This window comes from Spermophilus citellus (assembly GCF_964194105.1).
Source record: "Spermophilus citellus genome assembly, chromosome: X".
NCBI classification, from domain to species: domain Eukaryota; kingdom Metazoa; phylum Chordata; class Mammalia; order Rodentia; family Sciuridae; genus Spermophilus; species Spermophilus citellus.
The window spans coordinates 9045197-9071706 of record NC_138190.1 but is presented as its reverse complement, the minus strand read 5'-3'; the positions used below and the strand labels follow the sequence as shown (position 1 = coordinate 9071706).

The 26510-nt window shown below is 40.4% G+C and overlaps 1 protein-coding gene across 1 annotated transcript; it reads left to right on the top strand.

Moving 5' to 3' along the window:
- The first annotated feature begins 2547 nt into the window (after window positions 1-2547).
- GEMIN8 (gem nuclear organelle associated protein 8) lies at window positions 2548-24837 on the top strand. The gene is made up of 4 exons (XM_081277624.1): window positions 2548-2696; window positions 11006-11046; window positions 12187-12640; window positions 23709-24837. Exons 2-4 carry the CDS (start codon window positions 11035-11037, stop codon window positions 23963-23965), a joined length of 723 nt encoding a protein of 240 aa, XP_081133750.1. The 5' UTR covers window positions 2548-2696; window positions 11006-11034; the 3' UTR covers window positions 23966-24837.
- The last annotated feature ends 1673 nt before the right edge of the window (window positions 24838-26510 follow it).

Here is a 26510-nt window from a genome sequence, read left to right as displayed (position 1 = left end):
CTGGGGATGACTTTGCCCCCAGAGGACATTTGGCAATATCTGGGGATATTTTTAGTTGTCACAACTGAGGGGTGCTACTGGCATCTACTGGGTTAGAGTCCAGGGATGCTGCTAAACATCTCATAATGTACAGGTAAACCCTCAACACAAAAAAAGTATCCACTCCTAAATGTGAATAGTGCTGAGGTAGAGAAACTCTACCTTAAAGGAAAGGAGATTGCCCCCAGATTCCCCTTTCCCTGCTACCAATGGCAAGAAAAAAAGTACAACAGTGTGCCATCTTGGACCATGCAGGCCCTAGCAAGGAAGGACAGAGTTACAAGACAGGTAGAACTGAGTCTCTAGAACCGCAGAGCTGCCATGCTACTCTGGACGCCTTAACCCAGACTGCTGTGAGAAACAGAAACATGCTTCCCAAGAGTTTAAGCCACTTTTCTAGGTCTCTATGACAGCAGCCAAAATAACAATATTGTAACCAATATGTATGTGTGCTTTTATTTATATTCACAGTATTCCCATAATTGCTCTGCCCGAAACATACTTACTCTCAGTCTGTCTTGTTCTCCCTTTCCCAGAAGTCCCCTCACATCTTTCTTCGTGTTATCTTACCCTTCTTCTCCTTTCTTCTTCCCTTGATGCTGGTTTCCTCCCTGTAGCAAATATTCTACCAGGCCCAAATTGACTTACCTGCCTCAATTATATATTTTTTTTTACTTTTCCCTGAAAACACCACACTCCACCCCCCACCCCAACCTACCCTTTCCATCTGTAAAGGACTCGTGTCCTACCACATACATTTTCTGAACAGTGGAGGAAGAATTTTGTCTAAAACAATCCCCCTCAGCCCATACTCTACAACATTTTCTTCATAGGTTACCACAACATTTAATTGTACTATTTCACTTATTATTTATGCTTTACCCAACAACAGATTGATAATTTTATGAGGTCAAAAACTATTATTCAAAGTCAGGTGTGGTCCACAAAGTCTGTAATCCCAGTGGCTCTGGAGGCTGGGGCAGGAGGATGGAAAATTCAAGGCCAGTCTCAGGAACTTATAGAAACTCTTTTCTCAAAATTTTCAAAAAAGGGTTTAGGGATGTGGCTCAGTGATTTAGAAAAGAGAAAAGTTAACATGGAATTACTATGAATGTTTATAGAAGTCAATCCCTGGTGGTATGCCCCCCCCCAAATAACCCTGTTATTCACCATTGTATGTCCAGTAAATAAAATACTACTCCCCAATTATAATGTATACAACATTTCTGATGTTTTGTTTTTAGATATACATAACAGTAGGGTATTTTTTGACACATACGGGGTGCAACCCATTACAATTTTGATCCCATTCTCATGGTTGAACATGATGTGACGTTACACTAGTCATGTATTCATATGACTAGTTATGTCTGCTTCATTCTACTGTCTTTCCTATAATTTTAAATATTCTAGTGGCCACATAAGTAAAAAGTTAAAAATTAAATTAATTTAATCTTTTATTTAGCCTAACCAGTCCTTCCCTAAGGTGTTATCATTAATTTTTATAATTGAGATATTTTACATTGTTTCTTAAAAAATTCAGTAATTCTCCCTTACAGCACATCTCAGTTCAGACTGTCACACAAGTGTGTCTCAAGGTCTCACAGCCACATATGGCTAGTGGCCACCCCAGTGGACAGGTTGCAGATATAGAATAGTACCCAACCAGTATATATTTGCTAAACAAGAGTTCTGTTTTGATTCTTCTATAGTATACAAATAACAAGACAATAATGTCCCACTCCTGAGGTCGCCTAATAGTCAGCCATTTCCTCTTATTGGGCACTTAGATTGTTTGCAATTTTCACTTTTTGGAATAAGTCTGCAATAAACATCCAACTCATGCCTGGTTTTTTTCCCCCCTTGGAATAAATTCTCACAAAATATTCCCCCTTTTAGGGATTGCTGTATTTTGCCAAATTACCCCAGGAAGGATATGTCCCTTTGATTTCTATTGCTTATTTAAGGATTTCTGTGCGGATAATCATGATGACAAAATATATATATATATAACAGGTACTGGTTATTTGCTACAATACTCCCTACAAGAGGTTCTGTACGTCCTAGGTATGAGGAAACACCAGACTGGGGAGGTTAAATAAACTAGCACTGGAATCTCACTAGCTCTGATGTGGGTGAATCTGTTTTCAAAACAAGGTTATTTCCCACCCTCCGTTTTGGTTAAAATAGAAAGAAAGAAAGTAAGGCTAAAGACAAGGGAACAAAAATGAGAGCTTGAGAGCAGGGTAAAAAGTTAAAAGCACAGGGACCCTGCAAAAGCATCCCTCGCCTTCCCGTCCCGCCACACACATCAGTGCAGACCCGCCGCCCAGGACCCCCGTTCCGGTCCTCGCTCCGTTGCCCGGACCCGGTTCAGCACTCAGTTCTCTAACCGGGTCACCAGCCATCCCCAAGCTCCACCCCACGCAGCTGATTCCCATCCCGCGCCGGTCCTCCGGAATTGCGTAGCCCTTGATGGGAACCTGACGTCTACGGCGTAGGCGGGGCTTCCGGCGCGACACTGCCACGTGGATCCTCCTCGGAACAGCGTTTTAGTTGCCCGGGCAACAGTCCCTCCTCATTATCCCTGTCTCCCCACCGAAAAATAGGTCCCTGCTCGCCCACCACCCGGGATCTGCAAGCTGCGAGCCCACGAGGTGACTTCGGGTCGGCTGGGTTTCTTTGGGGGAGTAAGGGAGGAGCCTGATGGCCGCAGGGCCTGCCTTCCTAGGCGCAGGGGGAAGTTCGGCGGTCACATTGTAACCATCAGCATCCCGCGGCAAAAGGTGGGCCCAGAGGCCCGAGAGATTCCTAAATCATTGCAGGTTAATTTTGAGAGAAGACTAGTTCTAGAGGCTCTCAACTCCGACGTGCTTCCCAATCACTGGGTGACTTAAGAATTCTGATGTCCTGGCCCCCGCCCCAGTCCAGTTCAATACGAATTTCTAGAAGTGAGGCTCGGATGTGGGGAGTTTTTTGTTTTTTTTTTTTTTTTAAAGTTCCCCAGGTGATTTTAATGTGCTGGAAATCGCTGTTATGCTAGCTGTGTAGATGAATTCGGATTTTGCCCATCCACTCCAATATCTGAATAGAAGAGCGCCCAGGACATATCCTTGCAGGATATGTAGGATATTGGCCCATCTACTTAAAAATTTTTTTTTTCTTCCTTTACCCTTGCACTTTAGCCTCTGGGAGGTTGGAGTTTTTGGTGGTAGTTATCTTGAGACCATTTGGCAGCTGCAATCTTTGATGAGCCTTACCTATTGAGGTAGAGAATACCTTTGCCCACTTATCCTTTGTAATAATGAGGTGGAGTTGAACCATGGCCAAAGAAGTTTTAGCTCTGAAATCCTGAGTACAGTTAAAATGGTTCTGAACAATTTTATTGTTTTCAGAAATGATTGCTAAATTTATTTAACAAGCTAGGTTCTGTATTCAGGTGTTATTTGCCTTAAATCAGAACAATATTACTTGAAAAATCTAGATTAAAGATTAAGAATACAAACAAGGCTTCTAGGGTTATTTACTTGCATGGCTCCCATGAATTGTAGGGCTTAGGACAGACACTCTTTAAAAATACAATTTATACTAGTATAATTTATCAGAGTTAAAAGCTCCTTTGGGATGGCTATGTGAACAGAAACTACATTTTAAAAGATTTTTAGTACCCTTGGATAAGCATAACTGAAGGCAAATTCACAATAAGGTATATAAATTGCTATGTTCACTGCTAGCTGGAAAACTATACAAACTAAATTTCCACAGAAATTCTCTTCTAAAAATTTCACAAGGTAATGAAAGATTCATTTATATTTCTTAAGATCCCACATTTAATGGTAGGGTGAGGTGAGAAGGATAGAGGAAGACTTAACAATTAAGGCTAGAGCTGAAGAGTTTACGAACTAGATACAGAGCTCTCTGAACAACTTTTCCATAATAGAGAGTCCACCTATAGAAAAGTTGGACAAATTGAAAATATCTCAAAAACATTAATATATTTAAATATTTGCTTCCTGAAAAGACATGGGACTTTATTGTCAGTTATTTGAGTTCCTCAATAATTTGGAGAAGTAGAGGTAGAGGAAACAATGTTACAGGGATAAAATGGGCAATCTTAACAGCAATTACAACAGTATCCTGGGGCAGAAGATGCTAGCTATTATTTTATGCTGAAAGGAAGGTGGGAAATTTAAAAGGAATAAATTGCAAATTCTGTTTCTATTTGAGTCCCAAATATATGAGGCATAGTGACTATCATATGGATTTAGAAAAGAGAAAAATTAACATGGAATTACTATGAATGTTTATAGAAGTAAATTTGAAATAAGGCCCTGGAAATGGAAAAGTGGTATTAAACTTTTAAACTAGTCAAGGTTTTTGCTGCTACATCCTTAATTTGCTGTACCTGCTTATTCAGCCCTTATTCTTTTATGATCACTCTAGGTTTGCTGTATGATGGAAATGGTAACTTTTGTTACCGTTTGTTAATAAAGTTACCATTTCCTTTTTTAAACTATGACCATTATATCCTTCTTAGTTATCCCAGTTTTCAGTTCTCCCATTTCCTGTTGTGCTCAGGAGTCAGAAGGTAACTTTGTTTTTTTGTGGCATTCTGGCTCTGATGCCAATCACATGGGGACTCAGTGAACTTGCAAATAAATCCATTCACAAACCTATCACCCTTGCTGACAAATTAAACAATGCCCTTCTGTGGGTGGATTGACAATTGTGTGGAAAAAAAAGAATTGTTAGCTACATCCTTTCCATCTTCTTCCCCACACCGTGCCTTCTTTGTGACAATACTTCTTAGTGCAACATCCTGAAGAAGGTAAATTGGGGTTTGGGATTAAGAGAATAAAAAGAAAAAAAAAAAACAGCTTTTTGACTCCCTCACCCCTCAGTTTTAACAGTGACTGTCATAGCGAGGTGCAGGTTTTGCAAACACAGTGGCATGTGTTCTTTGAACAGGCCCATGTCCAGCCAAAAGATGGAGCTTTCACTCTTCCTGCCGGTGAAACAAGGCCATCTTTGATGTCCAAATAACTAAGCAGGGATCATGCAGAGCCACAGGAGGGAGCCCATAGGGCATCAAGCCAGAGGAACTTGCCAGCCTCTGCAACCAGTGAGGGGTAGCAGCAAGGCTCCCCAAGTAGGTGGGGGCAGGAAGCAGTGCTCTCACAAATCCCTATTGTATTTATTTATCTGAGTTGAAGTTCATACCAATGTGTTTTATTGAAAAACATCTTCCAGATAGAGTTAGCCTGTACAGAAAGATTTCTTAGAGCCACATGACTCAATTTATGTTATTCAAATTCTCTCCATACCTTCACTTCACCTATGGACTCCCTTCCTCTTTGGAACAGTGTATACTGAGGACCTTAATTAGATCCCCAAATTATCTGATTGTCTCAGCCAGATCAGTGGGATCCTAATAGGAAGGTTCAACCTTCAGGATCAGAGTAATGATTTAATGATTGACTTTGACTGTGTTTCTATTGCAAAAGTCAAAGCAAATGAGTTTTCATATATTTAGTTTTCGCAATTCTAGTGGAACAAGGAGATGAGGTAGAAAGGGAAATCTAGTTACTGGGTATAGTTTTGAGTGGGATCTGTGTTTTCATTTTATGTATCTGGTTGCCATGGTATGTCCTAGATCTGTATTTATAAGAATATAAAAAGTATATATGATGCCATTCCCTTTCAACAAAACCACATTACTTATGTGTAGAATTTTTTTTTTTTTAGTAACTTGATGGAAATAGGAACATTTCATCCATTGAAAACTATGAAGTTCTTTGTTGTTTTTCATATATATTTGTGTATTTAAAAATATATCTTCCAAGCCGGGCACCATGGCACATGCTTGTTATCCCAGCAGCTAGGGAGGCTGAGACAGGAGGATCACAAGTTCAAAGCCAGCCTCAGCAATGGAAAGGCGCTAAGCAACTCAGTGAGACCCTGTTTCTGAATAAAATACAAAATATTGCTGGGGATATGACTCAGTGGTCGAGTGCCCCTGAGTGTGATCCCCAGCTCTAAATAAATAAATAAATAATCTTCCAGAGTAAGCAGATACACTGCAGAATAAATGCCTTTTTAAAAGAGGCCATCTGGCAAATATATCACTCAAGATTCAGAGGCTCTGTCTTGATAGGCCTCAGCAGTGCTTAGTGAATAACCCATCCCTGTGGTTTTCCTTCCTTCTTAGTTGAGGACAGACAATGAATGGTCTCTATATTCAGTGGGGCTCAGCTGGGTGGTGACTATTATGCCATTGTGCTCACTGGGAAGAGCTGCTGGGTCTGAGGAGCTGTGGATCTTGGCTTTCCCTGACATTGTCAATCTCTTCTCAGCCCCACCAGCCCATTGGGAGAAAAGTTGCTGTTCAGTCCACCAAGGCTTGTGCCACCTGGGAAGGGGAGGATGAAAGATAAAATGAAAAAAAACATTGAAAGGGTGTCTAAATCTGCTGCAGCCACAAACTTCCTTCTCCGTGAGAGGTGGCTATGTCTGAAGTGTTTTTCTGATGCCTAGAATTATTTAAATGTTGACTTTTCAGAAACCCAGAAAATTCTGCTTAGTTCCTTAAGCTGTCTAGGTGGAGAAAATAACCTGCTTCAATATAAAAGGATCCATTTGCAGACGAGATTCTCCTCTTCCCTTAAAAACAAACTGATAGGTGCTGATGAACCTGGGTGTTCGGCAGAGGTGGGTATGGATTCCTCCTATGGCATAGATACTCAGAACTCCATCCTGCTTTGTGTCATTTTGTGGTCCTGTTTAGCAGTGGCAGTTAGCAGGGTCTCCATCAGAAATCATGCCACTGTCAGTGCTTTCTAAGCCCCGGGGATTTATATGGTTTTGCAAAAGTTTTTTTGTTCATTTTTTGTTTTTAATGTCTGTAGTTTGTGGGGGTTTTGTTTCTTTTGTGGTACTGGAGGTTGACCCTGGGGTGCTGTGCTACTGAGTTATATATCCCCAACCCTTTTCATTTTATTTTGAGACATAGTCTCATTAAGTTGCCCAGAGTGACCTTGAACCTGCAATCCTCTTGTTTCAGCCTCCCAAGTAGCTGGGGCTACAGGTGTGTACCACCATGCCTGGCTAAGTGTCTATGCAGATCCCTAAGAAATGGCCCCATTTCCTTATTTAGCCATGGGGACTATTTTTTCCCCAAAATATTATGAATCAGTCACCAAGATTGCTGTGGATATTTGGTTTTCTTGCTTCTACTAGTCTTACTCCAAGCCTAATAATTCATGAAATGAGAATCCACTGGTTTCTAAATGGAAAGTGGGGAGCAATTAGAATGCTCAATGTATTGAGGGCACAGTATACAACTTAATAATATGTTATCATAAAATGGGGAAGGGCGAAAGATGGCTCACAGCCTGTCTTTTGTTCTTCCAAGGAACTAACAATTATTTTTATATATTTTAAAAGTGTTGTTTGGTGTAGTGTTTGATGTTTCATTTTGTTTTTAAAACAAAGATGAATATGAAGACTATATGGAAAAGATTATATGTGCCCCACAAGCCTAAAATATTTGCTATTTGGACCATTATAGAGAAAAAATGCTAGCATAATAAAATAACAAATAATACTGGAAATACCAAGGTAATAATAATTATAAAGCTCCATGCAAGTTGCTGTTCCTTTAGATGTGATTTCCTATACTTAATACTATTTGATTTTTAAGAGATTAATTTATAAACTCAAATCAGTTATTCAAAATGGTTAATTTTAATATCTGTAGGATTTTAGGGATTTAAAAAATACTTAAAATTTAAAAGGATATGACAAATAGCATTTGGAATTTGGGAAGAGAAAATGTTAAAACCAAGGGTGAAATGAGCATTTTGGATCTATAGCCCCACAGTGATACTAAACTTGCTGGAGGATGACAGTACATTTTATTACAGGTATCCCAGCAGCCAAGGCAAATTTAATTCCTTTGTTACTGTTACCCAAAAGCAGAATTGCTAACAGTGTTCCCTGTATTCCATCATTAATATAATTTTATCTTTCTTCATGGCCTGGGTCTTAAAGGAATCTAGCACCTGAGTTGGGTTTGTGGCTCAGTGATAGGACACTTGTCTAGCATCCCTTCCCTCTACAAAAAGAAAAAAAGGCCTAGTACTTTAGCTGATAGATACCATAGATAGTGGGCTCCCTTGGCTGAATCTGAACTACTGCTGGTTGGAAAGCTGAAGCTGCATTCTTCAGTCATCTCAGCTGGCTTCCCTGGCTTCTTTCTTCCAAAATGCCGAGTGGGTCTGGACAATCTCTGCAGCAATGGATCACAGCACTTCTTCCAGATTATCTGTTGAACCAAAGTTAAAAGCATCCTCTCAAATTGGCACTCCTTCACACACTCACACCCCTGCTTTTTTAAAAAATATTTTTTAGTTTTAGGTAGACACAATATCTTTATTTTATTTTTATGTGGTGCTGAGGATCAAACCCAGTGCCTCATGCATGCTAGGTGAGCGCTCTACTACTGAGCTACAACCCCAGGCCAATTCCTTCCCCCTTTTTAATCAGAGCCATTGAGCAGCCTCTTCAGCAGTTGTTTACTCTGATCACCCGTACCTAAACCTCTAGTTCTGCCTAAGAAGCCTCTCTTGGCCATGAACCTTCAGAATACCTTTAATGCCAGAATGGATTTACCAAGATATAAATAAAAACAATATTTGGGGCCAGTTGTGGTGGCTCATGCCTATAAACCGAGCTACTCGGGAGGTTGAGGCAGGAGGATTGCAAGATCAAGGCCAGCATGGGCAATGTAGTAAGGCGCAGTCTCAAAATTTTAAAAAGGCTGGGCAGATACTTCAGTGGTACAGCCCTTGGCTTGTATGCACTAGCACCTGGATTTTGTTTTTTGCAAAAAACAAAACAGAACAGGATTTAGTCTGCAGTAGTGTTGAATCACAGTGGTGGGAATTTTTTTTCCTTTTTTTTTTTTTTTTTTTTTTTTTTGTGTGTGTGTGTGTGTGTGTTGATACCAGGGGTACTTTGCCACAGAGCCACATCTCCTTCACTTTCTTATTTTTGAAACAAGTTGCTTAGGGCCTCCCTAAGTTGCTGAAGCTGGCCTTGAACTTGCAGTCCTCCTGCTTCAGCCTCCCAAGTTGCTGGGATTAAAGGCAAGTGCCACCACACACATCACAATGGTGTTTACTATAAATATTTGAGCCTATCTAATTTCCCAATTGAGGATAATTGACCTGATTCTGACTGCCTTATAGGGCATGGAAAGTAGTCTAGATTCACAACTCTTAATTTCCAGAAGATAAACAGATGTCTTCTAGACTTTTTAAATGTAATTTCTGTGCTACTTGTTAATCTGTGAAACAAATTTGATTAAGGCACACATGGAGTTCACTTTAATATCATTATGTGCTGCAGGCTCTCCAAAAGCTATTCAGATTTCAAGGATAGAAATATGAAACCTTGCTTTAGTGAATTACACACTTAAAATCACCTTACAGTTTAGCACTCAAATATGTACTAATTTCTACCATAATTTCATTTGTATTAGTTTTATTTCTTTGGGTAGTAAGACACCCAAGTATTGACTTTGTACATTTTTTCAGTAGCCTATAAAGCACATAGCCATTAGCTAGGTGTCCAGGTAATTGGTCATGTTCTAAACCTTTAAATTATAGCTTTAAAGTAATGTGAATTCAATTTTCATTTTATTTTGTTAATTGTTTCCCAGTTTACATTCATTGCATGTTGTGCACCTGAATTTAGGATAGGGAAAAAGAGATATGAGCTATGTTTAAGATAAATTTATAGAAAGTCACTTCGGTCCTCTTAAAAATACCCCGTTTTAAAGCTTGTTATATTTTAAAAGAATATGAACCAGGTGCACACTTGTGATCCCAGCTACTCAGTATGCAAGAAGATCACAAGTTCAAAGCCAGCCTGGGCAACATAGCAAGACTGTCTCAAAACAAAAATACAAAAGGGCTAGGCATGAGCTCAGTGGTAGAGCATCCTTTGGTTCAATCCCCAGTACTGGGGGAAAAAAGAGAGAATATAAATGATTCTCTTTAGGCTAAATCTTTTTTTTAAAAAAAAGAAAAAACTTCTTTAAATAGTTTTGGTTATAGATAGACACAGTACCTTTATATTATTTATTTATTTCTATGTGGTGCCTGAGGATTGAACCCAGTTCTTCACATGTGCTAAGCCAGGGCTCTACCACTGAGCTACAACCTCAGCCCCCAGGCTAAATCTTAAAAAGAAGTGATCAATTTGACATCTTAGTTTGTAACATAACCATATTGAATAGTCTGATAGAGATTACAAAATAAGTCACATTTATTTCTTAAGACTGGAAACTTTTAAATTATTCCCTGTAGTTCAGTGAAGTAGGAAAAATAGGACTCCTTCAGTATCTGATTTCTAAAGTTTTAAAACCTAAATAGGTACTTGCTTGGTATCACATTGTTATTGGTTTGTCTCACAGAAGCTTAAATTTACATGCATTTGAGAATGCTATTTTTGTTTAACTTTCGTAAAAGTACATTCTGGTGTAGGCTGGCATTTTAATAGCTCCAAACCCTGAACAGGGGAAAAAAATTAAATGTATTTTAAATAAGTTGTCAAAAGTGTGCAGCTACAGATTAAACTTTATGTATTTCTTGCAGTGAATCAATAAATCACAACAAGTAGGTGGACAGTGGGATAAGAAGTAATTGTGCCAGAGCAATACCATTTGGCAAAGGCAATCGACATGGTACCTCAGTTGAGTCTCCAATAGAAGAGTTTCTTCTTGTGCAAAGACCACCGGGTCATAACCCAGGTGCCAGGGGCTGGAAAGTATGTTGCTTAAAAAGCAGGCTTGGTGCTACAGAAAGGCAGCCTCTCAGGAGCTGTTTTGCAATTCAAGAAGAGGCCATAAATATTCCACAACTGTTCTGATCACCTGTTCTCACTTTGGTTGTTTTTTTCCTAGTTTCAGTGCCCATTTGGACTTTCACAGAGATGGCTGCAGAGGTAAGATTACCTTTTTTTCATATGAGTTTTAAAAAATTTAGTCTTTAAATTCTTGATGCTCCCATTCCATGATGGAGGAGACTGAGTAAATACAGATTGAGCTTCACAAATCCAAATATCTGCATTGCTCCAAAATCCTGAACTTTTTGAGCACCAACATGATGCTCAAAGAGTTTCAAATTTGGGGGTATTTCATATTTTGGATTTTTAGATCAGGATGGCTCAACCAGTAACATCTATGTAAATATTCCAAAATCCAAAAAATACCAAAATCTGAAATTCTTCTGGTCCCATGCATTTTGGATAAAGGATACTCACTGTGTACATTAGAAAACAAAGCCAGGTACTGTGGTGCACACCTATAACCCACCTACTTGAGAGGCTGAGGCAGAAGGATTATAAGTTCAGGGCTAGCCCCAGCAACTTAGCAAGGCCCTAAGCAACTTAGTGTCTTAAAGTAAAAAAAAAAAAAAAATAGAAAGGGCTGAGGATGTAGCCCGGTGGTAGAGCACCCATGGGTTCAATCTCCAGTACCAAAAAAAAAAAAAGAAAGAAAGAAAGAAAGAAAGAAAGAAAGAAAGAAAGAAAGAAAGAAAGAAAGAAAACTAAAAGCACCATCATTACTATACATCTTGTCCCAGACATTGAGGAGTGAGCTGGATCAGCAGTTAAAAAGGAAGCAGAAGAGGAAGAACCAAAGGCTATCATGATCATCAGTTAGAATTGACAGGTCATTTCTAACTTGAGCTAGTAGAGATGGCCAAGATGATAAATGTTGGTTTTTTTTCTCTCTCCCTGCTTCTTACCTAAAAACGATCATTATTTCATCTCTCCTTAAATCTTACTTAAAAACAACCATTATTAGCCTCTGTTCCCACATTATAAGCCTCCATAACTTTGAACTAATTGTCCCATGGGTACCTGATGTACACATTTGCAGAAAACAAGTGTGCATATGCTTGGTTTCTGTTGTAGGTATAGACCTATCTTATGCCCTTTTGGGCCCAGTAACAGCCTCATGTAGAGTAGGTATTTAATAAATACGCAGTAATGTCTGTTGCTTAGTTGATTAAATGTTTGAAGATTTCTCTTGAGGATGTGCCATTTGGTGGCTGTCTTATGCTTGCCTTCATTTTGTAGGCATCGACATCAAAAGCTACTGAGCTTTGGTATTGTCATCCAGTATACGCAAGATATTGGCAGCATTACCATCAAGCAATGGCTTGGATGCGAAGCCACCAGAATGCCTACAGGAAGGCGGTGGAATCCTATTTCAGTTTCCCATGGTACTTCCCTTCTGCAGGTTTTCCCCAAAGCTCTTATGACAATGAGGGTGGGTATCCACAGTCATTCTATGACCATCATGTGGCCTGGCAGGACTCCTACCACAGTTATACACCCAACAGAAGGTCTGGACAGCCTCCATGTGACAGTAGGAGCCAGACACCTACAAGAGAAGATCAAGCATTGTTTGAAGAGGAAGAGATGGAGTCGGAGTCAGACGAGGAGGTAGAATGTGACCTGAGCAATATGGAAATCACCGACGAGCTCCGCCAGTACTTTGCACAGACAGAGAGACACAGAGAAGAGCGAAGTAAGTTCCAGCCTCTATTTCCTCATGCTTCCATTCCTTGCCCTGACTTTTGTATCTTTCTTTTTACCTAATATATCAAGTTATTGTATCTCTTCAACTGGGTGCAGGTAATATTCCAAATCCAGTCCTAAGCCTAGAAGAGTTGCAGGGGTGTTGCACCTCGATTATATTTTTTTCCAGAGTGTTTTTAGTATAGGACTATTTATTTTATTTCCAGAGCAGAGCTTATCCTAATAATAATTACTTCTACCATTTATTGAACTTTAGACATTCTGCCAGATGGAGTGGATATGTGCATGCGTGCCTGCATTCCCTGATCTATGCTGTAGTCCCTCAAGGTATTAAACCCATTTTACAAATGAAGAAAGTGAACCTTAAGAAAGTTAATTATACAACGAGTAATTTGCTGTTAGGATTCAAGTCATGTCTGCCTGCCTCCACTTCCTGTGCTTCCTCTTCTGTGCCAGGGCTTGTCCCTGAGACTGCCACTTCTCTGGGACACAACCTAGAGACATTTCTGAATCTTAAATAGCTCCCTTCAGTGTAGAGATCAGTGTGAACCTAAACAGAATAACAAAATGCCTAGAACTTACAGTTTTCCTGTTTGGTCTCATACTGCAAGTTAGAGAATTATAGTAAAGGTCTTAAATCTTTAGTTAGAAAGCAGAAATGTTCTTTTTTAATTTCTTAATACCTTGCTGCAAAGACCTACTAAGATTTACTAGACCATTTATACTTTAAGTACCTCTGACAAATATAAAAATACTTTCTCCCTATTATAACCAGTATTGAATCTCAATTTTTTAAGTGCAGTCAAATTGTATAATATTTTACCTAGAATTTTCTTTTTTGTCTGTGTATGAGCCTTGGGATAGAACTCAGAGCCTTACACACTGCTAGACACGCACTCTACCACGGAGCTGCATCCCCAGCCCATTTGATTTTTTATTTTGAGACAGGGTCTCACTAAGTTGCTGAGGCTATGCTCAAACTGACCTCCAACCTCAGTCTCCCAGGGAGCTGACATTATAGACATGCACTACCACACCCAGCAGAATTTTCTAATAAGGAGAAACACAGAATCCTGGGTCTCCATCTTAAAATATCTGTATGTTCCTAATGATGGGCTAGCATTATTGATCCCCACTGGATGCCAGGAACTAAGCAATGGACTGGGTGTAAAGTATTATATCCTTTAGGAAATTTGCCTGTGATTCTTCACTAAATGACTCCTTCAACTATTTTTACTTTAATTCTTTTGATTAAACTGCCAATAGGGTATATACATCCAAATGAGCCAGGCACAGTGGCACACACCTATAATCCCAGTGGCTCAGGAACCTCAGGCAGGAGGACCCTGAGTTCAAAGCCAGCCTCAGCAACTTAGCAAGGTCCTCAGCAACTCAGCAAGACCCTGTCTCTAAATAAAATATTAAAAAGGTCTGGGATGTGGCTCAGTGGTTAAACACCCCTAGGTTCAATCCCCAATACCTCCCCCCAAAAAAGAATATCCAAATGAATATTTTTAAAACAGTACTTTCTGATTCAGGTATATTTCTTTCTTTGATCTGCCGAAACAAATTTTACTTTTTCTGAAAATTCATACTGTTAACAACCATCAGTCTAGACATTTTATTTTTTTCAGTGCCAGGATTGAGCCTGGAGGCACTTAACTACTCAGCCACATCCTCACACCTTTTTATTTTTTATTTTGAGGCAGGGTCTTGCTAAGGTGCTGAGGCTGGCTTTGAACTTGCAGTCCTCCTGACTCAACCTCCCAGATAGCTGAGATTACAGCACCACCATGCCAGGACCATTAGTCTAATTTAAAAGTATACAACTGAGGAAGAGTAGATATTGGAACATGTCCACACTTGGTTGGAATGCTATTTTTATAACTTTCAAAAAAGAAAATGTGATGGAGATAGGGCTTATTCCTGTGCTGCTTGCCAGAAGGTGAAATATCATACTTTTCCCATCAGAGATTGATATTTTATGGTAGAAGTTATAATTAAAATGGGAATAAACCTCAGTCATCCTGAAGGTCATATATGATCTAGATAGCAAACCATCAAAAATGAGGATTTTATGAAAATGTTTGCCATCTCCATCTTTAACCTCACTCTACAATATTTACATTATCATTAGGAACAGTATACAGAGGGAGTTGAGGCAGAACCACTCAAATCAGAGGGTTTCTAGTTGGGCATGGTGAGGGTTTCTAGTTGGGCATGGTGGCATATGCCTATAATCCTAGGGACTTGGGAGGCTGTGACAGGAGAATCAAAAGTTTGAGACCAGCCTCAGTACCTTAGCAAGACCCTCAAAATAAAAAAATAAAAATGGCCGGGGATGTATGGTGCCCCTGGGTTCAATCCCAGAACCAAAAGAAATCATAGGGTTTCATCTTAGCTTCCCCACTCACTAGCCAGAAGTTCTTATCTTCTTGTGAGCCCCTATCCTCACTGTTCTATGCCTCAGTCTCCTCACCTGTGAAATGGGGATCCTAATTAATCAGGTGGTAATTATGAAGATGAAATGAGATGATATAAGAAGGGGTAACTAGAATGGTGCTTGCAACAAAGGTAGTGCCCAATAAATGTGAATTGTTATGGTTAGTTGCAATAACCAATCCTTTAAAATGTATTGTTAACCATGCATCAGTTTTGCTCTGATTAGTTTGCCTGGATTAGTGCTTGGTGGAGAGTCTGCATATTTTTCATGAAGACATTATGTGGCTTCAAAGGGGTCATATATTTCTGCTCTAGGCAGCACCTTTCAAACTTTTAAACTGATTTAGAACATGAAAAACATGAAAGGATTAAAATCTTGCTATCTGTCAAATTTAGTCATTAACACAATTTTTAGTTCTGTTTCAAGGGTATTCTTGACATTCTTTTTTCTTACTTGACATTTAACATAGTAAAATACATGGAAAGTGAACCCATTTCATATCACTAATAGCACCAAACACAGAAGCTTCAGGTTTATGTGCAGTTAGGACTGGGAAATAAAGCATTTCCCTAGCTTATATGAGACCCCAGGTTTGCAGATGATTTATATCATTGTTTTATTCCCAATAAAATTTATAGTTAAAGCATAGTTCAAAACTACGTATCTTAGAGTCTCTGCCGTGCTTTCATGTCCTGCAGCTTTCCCTGAAAGCATTATTAGGTCCCAGGGAAATGTGAGAGTTGTCTGGTGAGGGTGAGAACAGGGTATGGTGTCTGACTCTATAATCTAAAGACTTGGTCATTTTTAGAAGAAGCTGCCAGGGCCTGATCCTGCACCTTATTTTCCTATTGAAAATATCAGGCCACAAGTCACTAGGATTTTTTCCCCCCCCGGAAGCACTCTGGGTAGGTACAGGATAGACACATGTTCTTTGGAGCAGGCAAGAAGGATAGAATTCACATGTAATTTGAATGCCCATTCTAACCCACTACATACACCAGAAATATTCATGGAGATTAGATAACAAACACAATTCAGAAAAGCTTTTAACAAAGAGATAAGGGAGAGCCTGAGGTGCAGTGGCACACACCTGTGATCCCAGCATCTTTGAAAGTTCAAGGCCAACCTCAGCAATTTAGCACGACCCTGTCTCAAAATTTAAAAAAAAAAAAAAAAAAAAGGTCTGGAGTAAAGTGCCCTTTACTTTCAATCCTAGTTCAATCCCTAGTACCAAAGAGAGAAAGAGAGATAAGGGAGTCAAGCATGGTGACACACACCTATAATCCTAGCTACTCGGGAAGCTGAATCACAAGTTCAAGGCTAGCCTGGGCAACTTAACAAGACCCTGTCTCAGAATAAAATTAAAAAGGCTGGAGGTGTAGATGAGCGGTGAAGTGCTTGGCTAGTATGCTTGAAACCCAGAGTTCAATCCCCAGTACCTTAAAAAAAAAGAAAAAAAAAAAAGAAAAAGAGATAGGGACCTGGAGAGTGCAAATAATTGGCAAAGGTTTTTGTTTTGTTTTGCTCTTTGAACAATGAGAAGTTACTTATTCAGTAAGGGCCAATTTATCTGGGCATGGTAATGCAAGCCTATGATCCCAGCAGCTCATGAGGCTGAGGCAGGAAGATTGCAAGTTTGAGGCCAGCCTCAGTAACTTAAGCCCTAAACAACCTAGTGAGACCCTGACTCAAAATAAAAAAGGTCTGGGGGTGCGGCTTAGTGGTAAAGCACCCCTGGTTTAAATCCCCAGTACTAAAAATAAGTGAAGGCCAATTCATCTTGGAACTTGAATCATTTAGACAACACAGGATTTTATAAAACATTACTAGCAAGGGAAAATGTAGCTGAATTTAAAAGATTTAACTTTTCAGTATTATTCACTTCCATAGGGCCACATGAGGCCTGTCTAATACTTTCTTAGGATGAAATCCTTCAGACTGGACCGCATATTCTTGTTTGTGATTGCTGCCCTTCCAGATAACCTCTAATTTAATAGCTTTCAATAATAAAAATACAAAACAGTTAAGTGGGATAAGTCTTCTTTTGCACAATGAGAACATGAATTCTTTCAATTATATTATGTGTCATCATTTCTAACAAGATATTCCTATTACTTAAAACTACAATGGTAATATTACGATAAAGTAAACAGTTGTGAAGTTTTCAAGGTCAGCTGTTTTTTCAGTCATTTCTTAGGGAGAATGTTTATCATTGACTAAGAAAAGTATTTTTTAGTCATAAATGGCCATCAGTTGAGACAACAAGGCCATATTCCTAATACTTAGAGAGAATCTAAGTGAATGTCATCATCTCTCACAGAAAAGCAGGCCCTCTAAAACAAACACTGCCCCTATTATCTTGGGGTTGTGCCCACAGTTTTAGGGGTGGATGTTGATTCAAAATAGGGAAATAATAATAGAATAGGATATTCTTTTGTTGTTGTTGTTGTGTTGTGTTTTGTTTTTGCACTGCTGGAGATCAAACCGAGGACCTCTCACATTCCAGGCAGGTGCTCTACCACTGAGCCACATCCCCAGCCCAGACTATAACAGTCTTAAAAACAGTTTGGAAAAGGAGACAAAATCAAGCTTAAAATGATACATAGAAGAACATCAAGGTCTAGTCCACGAGACTGATGTTGATGAGGAGTAGAGTCTCCGGGGTAGCTGTGGAGAAACAAAGCATGCTCCAGGCTTTAAGGGATAATCTGTTTGGAACGAGCATCTACTCCCTGTGTAGAATGTGCTGTTCTTCCCAAAGGGCCCTCATGTGTCATTTATGCATCCTGTGGGACACAGCTGCTCCATTGTGTTCCATGCACCCAGGTCAGAAGATTTTCACTCTAATTTTCATAACGAGCCTTCGGTCAGTGTGCTGCAGACCCACCTGTTTCTCCTTCATCTTGTCCAGATGTTCATAAAACCAGTCATTGGGACCATAGATATCAAAGGTCACAGAAAAGTGGAAGGGGGGTGTGATGTATTTTTATTGTATAAGTGAAAATGTCGATTGTCCAGTATTTTAGGGATTACATTTGTCATGGAGCAAGGGACACAGGGTGAGGAGACCAAGCAAAAATGGCTCCCATTCAGCTGGCAAGTGCCTGTGTTCTGAGTAAGTTGCTGACGAGACAGAATGGAGGCATTCTTGATCTAATCGAGTTTATGCATTCCCTTGGTTGTGCTACCAGCATTAATTTTGGCAACATAGCAGCAAATCTCATCAGAGAGACATGCTAATCCTAGAAAAATGAGGGGAAATAACATTCTTAACACTCATTACCTTAGTGCTTTGTCCTTTAAAATGTTCTGCCTCTGGGCTAATTATCCATGAAATATTTAATGAATATTTTCCTGCTATGTAAGATTCTCTAAAATCCAAGTAACTTCCCATGATTTTTTTTTCCTTTATAGACTATAAATCTACATTGGTTACATCATGTAGATATATAGATTGAAGCCAAAAACAAATAAAATCAAGACTATATATCCTAAAAAAAAAAAAAAAAAAAAAAAAAAAAAAAAAAAAAAGACTATATATCCTAAACCCAGACAGAAACCAGTCAAGTTTTTCCTTAATAGTACATGACTATTTTTCTTGTTTTAACCCTGTGTGCATATTAATCCTTGTATTTGTTTCCTAGAAGTGTGGTAACAAATTGCCACAAGCTTGGTGGCCTAAGACAACAGAAATTTATTCTTTCCCTACAGTTCTAGAAGTTGGAAATCAAGGTGTCAACGGGGCCACCTTTGATCCAAACGCTCTAGGGCCTTGCTGTTTCTAGCATCTAGTGTTCCCTTACATTTCTTGGCTTGTTGACATTGTCACTTTAGTCTCTGTCTCCATCTGTACATGGCTTTCCTCATTTCTCTGTGTCCTTTTCTGTCTCATATGAGAACATGCTCATTGGATTTGCAGTCCACCCTAATCCAGTATGATCTCATCTTTATTGTTAATTATTATCCGCAAAGACTGTTTCCAAATGAGCTCACATTCTGAGGTTCTGGGTGGACATGAACTTTTTGGGGGGGACATTATTCAATCCACTTCAACCCTATATTAAAGCTGTAATAGAATCTAAAAAGTTATTTCTGATTTGTAGTAAAATAACTTCCTTTGGCCACATACCCTACAAGAAAAAAGTGCTTGGTAATATGGAGTCCTACAGGTGTTTTCATTAAGAATAACGCAACTGTCCATGACAAGACAACCATTCAGTTACATCCAAAGTGTGATGTTGAAACTTCTCTGCTTCAGTTGAGTGGTTCTCCATCCAGATGGCTAAACATTACCTTGACAGGAGAAAATCTGCCAGTGATTGAGAACCCTTTCTTTCAATGGGAGGGAGGAAGAAGAAAGCAATAAGTAGAATAAGTGGAGGCCTTCAAACTCAGATATTCCATTCTAAAGTTGACTTGGTCACCTAGTCAGGATACACTAAAGTACTTTCTGATGCTAGCCGTGACCATCATCACACAGCCAGTCTAAGGGTAGTTGACTTTATTTGGGGGGCAAGGGTATTGGGAATTGAACCCAGGGGCTTTACCACTGAACACCACCCTTTTTTTTTTTTTTTTTTTTAATTTTGAGACAGGGTCCAGCTAAGTTGCTTAGGGCCTTGCCGAGTTGCTAAGGCTGGCCTGCAACTTAAGATTCTCCTGTCTCAGCCTCCCAAGTAGCCGGGATTACAGGCATGCACCACTACACCCTGTGGTAGTTGACTTTAAACCAACTGGTTTTCAAATTTCTAATGCAACCTTGAAACTTCTTCTTTCTTAATTTTATGAGTAAGTAGAGGCAAAGGGATCAGGGTCCAACCCCTACTCATTGGTGCCTCTCTGCCATCTGCCATGGAAGCCCTGAGAAGCCACAGGCAGGGGAGCTTTGCCTGGTACTTGTGAGATTTGAGCATTTATTTCTCTGTCCTTGGCTTATCATCTTTTTTTCTTTGACAGTATCTGAAAGGAAGAGTTGTTTAAAAACAAATAACATATGGCCTTTGTTGGAGCATTATTTAGTAATCATTTCCAGAGCACCTGCTTTGCATTAGGCAGGGTGTCCTATCAGAGCCAGGCATGCAGCAGTCAATAAAGGTGACACAGTGCCTCATAGATGGTCCTTACAAAGCATACCACAAGCACCTATATATCTATCAGGGCAGATGACAGGCTTTTAACCCTTTGGGTCAGTGTTTTAAGATCCATTATCCAGCCAGGCACTGTGGTGCACACCTGTAATCCCAGAGGCTTGGGAAGCTGAATCAGGAGGATCGCGAGTTCAAAGCCAGCCTCAGCAATTTTATGAGATCCTAAAGCAACTCAGCAAGATCCTGTCTCTAAATGAAATGTTAAAAGGAATGGGATGTGGCTCACTGATTAAACACCACTGGATTCAATTAAAAGAAAAAATCCAATGTCCACTATGCAAGAAACCATGAAACTTACAAATCTCCTAAGAGGCAGGGAGGGGACAAGTGCCGGGCCTTAAAATTTTGTGTGTGTGTGTGTGGAGGTGGGTACTAGATGCTCTACCACTGAGCTACATTCCTACCCCTCTTTATTTCTTTTTATTTTAAGACAGGACTCACTGAATTACCCAGGCTATCCTCAAACTTGCAGTCTTCCTGCCTTGCTGCCTAACTTAGTGACTTCTGAGTGGCTGGGATTACAGGCATGTACCATCACACCAGGCTGAGCCTTAAATTTTCATGAGGAAGCCTGAATGGGAAGGAAATACAAGTTGAGATTTGGGAGCATGGGGCTCTGTCTTTTGTTCTCACACTGTACAAACTTGATTAAGAATAAAATCTCATGCTGGTGACACACAAGCAAATGCACAGGCTTCCTGACTGCACTGGGCTTGCCACACGCTAACATTAGGTTTCTCTCACAAACTCCAGCACCAAGAGAAATTATCTCTCCATGTAATCCACATGCCTACTTAATATCCACGAGATAGTTTTTGTTGGAAGAGTAACAAAAAACATAGTTATAACCACTTTCGATTTTAAGGAAAAAAAGAATAAAGGTGCAGAAGTAAAAAGGCTAAATTCACATACCCTAATGGCCAACTAAGAGCAACATTTATTAAACAGCTAAGATCCTGGTGTTTGTTAAAACATCTAAACTCAGAGACTCAGATTTAGACAAGCACTCGAACATCTGTTGTGTCACTGAATCTGTCAGTGAGAGGATTATAGTCTTGGGACAAATTTGAGAGTAATACCATGGTTAGCTGGGAATGTCTTACTGCAGGCTCTGCACTCTGGATGCAGAGGCTCTGAGGCACCCAGCACCACGTGTGGGGTCATCTTTTCTGGGTGGACAAGACACGAGCCAAAGCATCGGTAATATATCTAAGGTGCTCATACGTGGCAGAGTGATTCTGTTGTGCTAATGTGGGAATGCCAGGCCTTCAGAATACTCCTTGAATAAGAGATCCTTCAGTCAAATTCTGCCTTTAATGGAAAGCACAAGGGCCACCGTCAGCCCCACCCCTGCCTGGTCAGGGTTTTACAGAGTACTTTTCCTATGACTTTTATAAGAGGTGAGTGTGAAAGGCTTAGTGACTAGACATACCTTACCAGTCTGTAACTGCCCACTAGTGCCCTAGGCATCTTTCTTCTTCCTTCTGCAAATACCAAACAAGCTAAGCTTTTCTTCAAAGTTCTACCCAGGATAGAGAGAGGCAAGAGAAAGACAGAGATGTTCCCAGGGAGAAGCTGGCATGCAGCTGGGCTTCCTTCCCCACCCCAGCTTCAGCGCCAGGAACACACAGGGGTCTTAGAAGTAGCACAGCAACCACACAGTGCTTTTCTCTAACCCACTGCTTCATTTTTTTTTCTCTCCCTGGAAGTTAGCTTGGAAGTCAGAAAAATGTGTAGAAATGGCCATTTTTTTCTGCCTAATTAGGACCCAGTTCATCTACTCACACTGTTCAACAGAACTCAGTTTGAGAAGGGCATAGAATTTGAACTGAATAGCATAAATAGTGATGTTTCTTCAAACTTGGCAAAAAGACCAAAATTTGGAATCAAACACTTGTTGACCTCTAATTCATTTGCGTATTCGGCCCATATTTTTAGTTTGTTTCTGCATTTCACAATAAGTCAATCATATCTGTTTTCTGTGGGTAAGATCATAGTCATCGGGCATTTATTTTGTTTGACAGTCATTTGGTTTATCCGGGTATTACTTCTGTGTGGGGAAAACAAACTGCAGATGTACTAAGACAGCAGTGGCCACATACATGTGGCCTTATCCATTTTTAATAATGTTTTCGAGTCTGTAAAACTCCTTCTCTCCAACTCCAAGGTGATATTTATAAAGAACAGGATTTATGAGAGTGACAGTGCATAGCCTTATAAATATCTTTCCCTTCACACTTGATTAGCTCACTACTGTGTTCCTTTCCAGGTACTAAGTGGAGAGAAGAGCAACAAGGAAAGAATGATTTATATCATTGTTTTATTCCCCTACAGCCATCTTCACTCCTTATCTAGTGGCATTTCTCTTGGTAACAATAGTGGCTACAGATAATGTACTTTCTGCTATCAATTTCTCTCTTGACCGAGTCACTTACAAAATCTATGTGAGTTGGCTAAATTCTACCTTATGCAGCATTCTTTTGTTGACATTTTTATGTTGGTATTTACATAAGAATAAAAATGATGATCCTGGGACTTGCTATAGTAAAAAGTAGAACGAGGGCAAAATGAATAAAGCATTTCTTGCTTTACAGGAATCCACTTAAATTAGTAGAATTAAAAATACATAGATATTTATACATACCATTATATGCTTTGCACTGCAGTTCTACCTAGGCTAGAGGTGGAAAGTCAAATCCCCCCCCCACCCCTGTGGCAAATTTGTTAATATAGCAAGATTAGAAGTCAGGGATCTTAAATCTATTTGTAGAATTGCAATTTCCTTGCTCTTTTATCTTTAGCAAGCATGGACTCATTTAACCTTTTGTTTGCTGGTACGATTTGCATTTTACATCTGTGGAAGGATCTTGGATCATGATTGCTGGCAGGACTTACTAGGGCTTGTTTTCCAGCTTGCCTAAAATCAATAACCTCTTTCAGAGGAGTGATTTCCCCCCACCACCACCTCATTTGTGGTGATATGTACTGCTTCTTGCAACTCTGGACTTTCCGGGAAGCTTTTTGTTCCTATGTTGGCCTGGTATGGTGTTTGAAAGCAGGCGAGCACCCTCATCCATTCCTGGCTGGCAGGTTTGGAGGTAGCCATGCAGATGATGAGAGAAACCCAGGTGGTTTCATTTGTCTTCTGTATTTTTAGGGCACACTGCAGAGGTTTGGTGGATCAGACTGACCAGTCCTCGAGGCTCTTTACCATTTCTATCAGTGTATAATCATCCCTAGAAAGTGAAGAGTGAGCTTCATAACTAAGTAGACAATAATAATCTATAGGTCATGCCTCAGGATCTGGAGGGCTACTGAGAAAGCACAACTGGGCCCCATCTCACGGTTGGGGAGGGAAGACCAAAGGGCCTCAGGGCCAGAGGCAGCAGAATTCACCATCCTGCTCTTCTGCCTGTGTCTGTGTGCACGTGTGTTTCATGCATGCTCATGCTCAGGTGTACTTCTAGGGCGGCAGCAGCAGCTGGATGCAGAGCGCCTAGACGACTACGTGAATGCTGATCATGGCCTGTACTGCAACACCCGGCGCTCGGTGGAGCCCCCGAGTGAGAGGCCTGGAGAGCGGCGCCAGGCCGAGATGAAGCGCTTATATGGGGAGAGCGCTGCCAAGATCCAGGCCATGGAGGCCGCTGTGCAACTGAGCTTTGACAAACATTGCGACAGAAAGCAGCCCAAGTACTGGCCTGTCATTCCCCTCAAGTTCTGAATCCTGGGCACAGGGCCCCAAGGGAATGCTCCCTAAAGACAGTCCCCAGCCTCACCCTTTCCCTCTCAGACACACTCCCATCATCTCTCTTCTATACAATTCTCAGGGAAAGAGGCCTCTGTACCGAGATACAGCATGGTCACCAAAATCCTGGTGGACCATCAGAAGGAGGATGTAATGTCAGCCACTTGGAAGTAAGTAGGATGTATACTATTGACAACATGAAATATCTTCTCTCTCAATGATCATTTTGAGCCAGGCATAGTGAGTGGTACACGCCTCTAATCCCAGCAGCTCAGGAGGCTGAAGCAGGAGGATCAGGAGTACAAATCCAGCCTCAGCAACTTAGTGAGGTCCTGAGCAATTCAGCAAGACCCTGTGTCTAAATTTAAAAATATGAAAAAGAGTTGGGGATGTGACAAAGTGGTTAAGTGCCTCTGGGTTCAATCCCTGGTTAAAAAAAAAAATCATCATTCCACTCATTTTTAATGTCAATAACAGTGTTCAGTGCATTAAAAATTCTTGCCTAGTGATAACTGCCTACCATTTTGCCTTCTTACGTTTTCTTTTAACCTGCCTGAACTTCACAAATGCTTTAAATAAGCCAGACGTACTCTCCTAATGCAGTTCCTCTAATCCTCACTGAAAATGATGTGAATGTGCAATGAGACAAATACCACCTCTTTCTATGCAGGAGTCAGCCTGCATGTTCTGTAAAGGGCCAAAGAATAAATACTCTTGGCTTTGCAGGCCACATAGTCTGCATTGTGACTATTCATCTTTGCCCTTATAGTGTGAAGCAGCTATACATGGTACATAAAAAAATAGATTTGGCTGTGTTCCAATAAAGCTTTATTTATAAAAGCAGGCTGGGGACTAGGTTTGGTCTGCAGGTGGTAGTTTGCCAACTGCTACTCTACTGGAATGAAAATCACCTGACATTGTTATCTTGTTTTCTCTACAGAGCTTGAAAGTCATACAGAATTGAGAGCAAAGAACAGTAATTCCCCAACCTGCTCACTTCTGCAGTGTCTTCTGTTGTAGAAAATGCACAATTAAGCTCTTACTATATATAGCAAATATTGCTTTAATAAGGGAATACATTTCTGAGAATGAAAATCTAAAAGTTGATGGAACAGTCCATTTATAATAGCCACCTGCCTTTTAAATAAGTTATTACAGTGCATTGCCAGGGTGAGCCCGGCTTGACCTGAGAAGATTAGCACATCCATCAAAGGTTGGTGAAAAGATTTAGTATTGACATGTTTCTCCCCAAGAACGCTTAGCTTCACATTCCGCCCCTGCCCCGAGACAAATGCATTACTTTCATCAGCCTCGGGTGCTTATTTTTCCAAGCTCTCATTACTGGAGTCACGATTTGTGCTTAGGTACTGCAGATGAAAATCAGAATTCACTTGCCCCTGAGGTGACACATGACTAAAATTTCAAAGCTTTAGTATTTCTCTGTTTTATTAAAAACTCATATGCCTAACTATAAAATAAATGGGACCCAGACACAAATACAAACCAAAGCGTGTCTTTACAGCAGGCACTTAAAAATGAAATGTTTCTCTTTGCCACAGCCTCTTGTACCTTCCCCCAAAGAAGCGGTCCCTTGGGTGAATTCCTTTCACTTCTTGGTGATTCGCATTCCTTCCTGATCCTTGAAATGAGTTAATAGTTCCCCCACAGATCATTGTGAGTACCACATTGAGTAGTACCTACAAAACATAGCACTGGCCACCCGGCAAATACTTAACATTGACATTGACATCTGTGCTGAAGGTTGAACCCAGGGCCTGTGTGCATGCTATGCAAGCACTCTACCAACTGAGCTATATCCCCAGCCCTATTCTCTGTCTTTAAAAATTGCCAAAACATGCCAGGAGGAATGCAGGGTATAAAACTTCTAAATATGGAGAAATGTTTCCCTGTCAGCTCTTCAAATGGGTGTGTTAGCTTCTGGACACCTTATATCCATCCATCCTTCCCAAATGTCTCAGATAATTTGATAGATAGCACTCATGGCTTCTTTGTTCATTTATTCAGCAAATATTTGAGTCCTTTCCATTCCAGTTAGCTACACCACAGTCTCTCAGGAAACCCGTATTCTAGGTAATGAGGCCAATGGGTGCCATGGGAGTAATTGCATCTATATATTACTAGAGGCAGCAGAAGGAAGCAAAGAGGAGAGACACTGAGGGAGGACTTCTCAGCCTCAGTACTACTGGTCTTTGGGGCCAGATTATTTTCTATTGTGTGGGAAAGGAGATGTCCTCTATGTTATAGGGTGTTCAGTGGCATCCTTGTCCTCTACCCACTAGATGCCAGTAGCACTCCCGCCACCATTTTGACAGTCAAGCAAGCCTCCAGATATTGCTGAACATTCCCGGGTGGGGGGCAAAATTTGGCAAGAAGGAGAAAAGTGATTGTCAAGTTTAGGTCCAGGACTGCCGAATAGCTTTCTGTGGTTGGGGAACTCCCAGTGGTCTGTGTAGACTGGGGCAGAGTCCCTTGGCTGCTGGCTACAGAAAATACTAGGAAT

What these genes read in the sequence shown, in the direction of transcription:
- GEMIN8 (XM_081277624.1), top strand. An exon ending in GAGACACAGAGAAGAGCGAA is followed by an intron (nt 12,641 to 23,708) that starts GTAAGTTCCAGC and finishes GTGTACTTCTAG; the next exon opens with GGCGGCAGCAGCAGCTGGAT.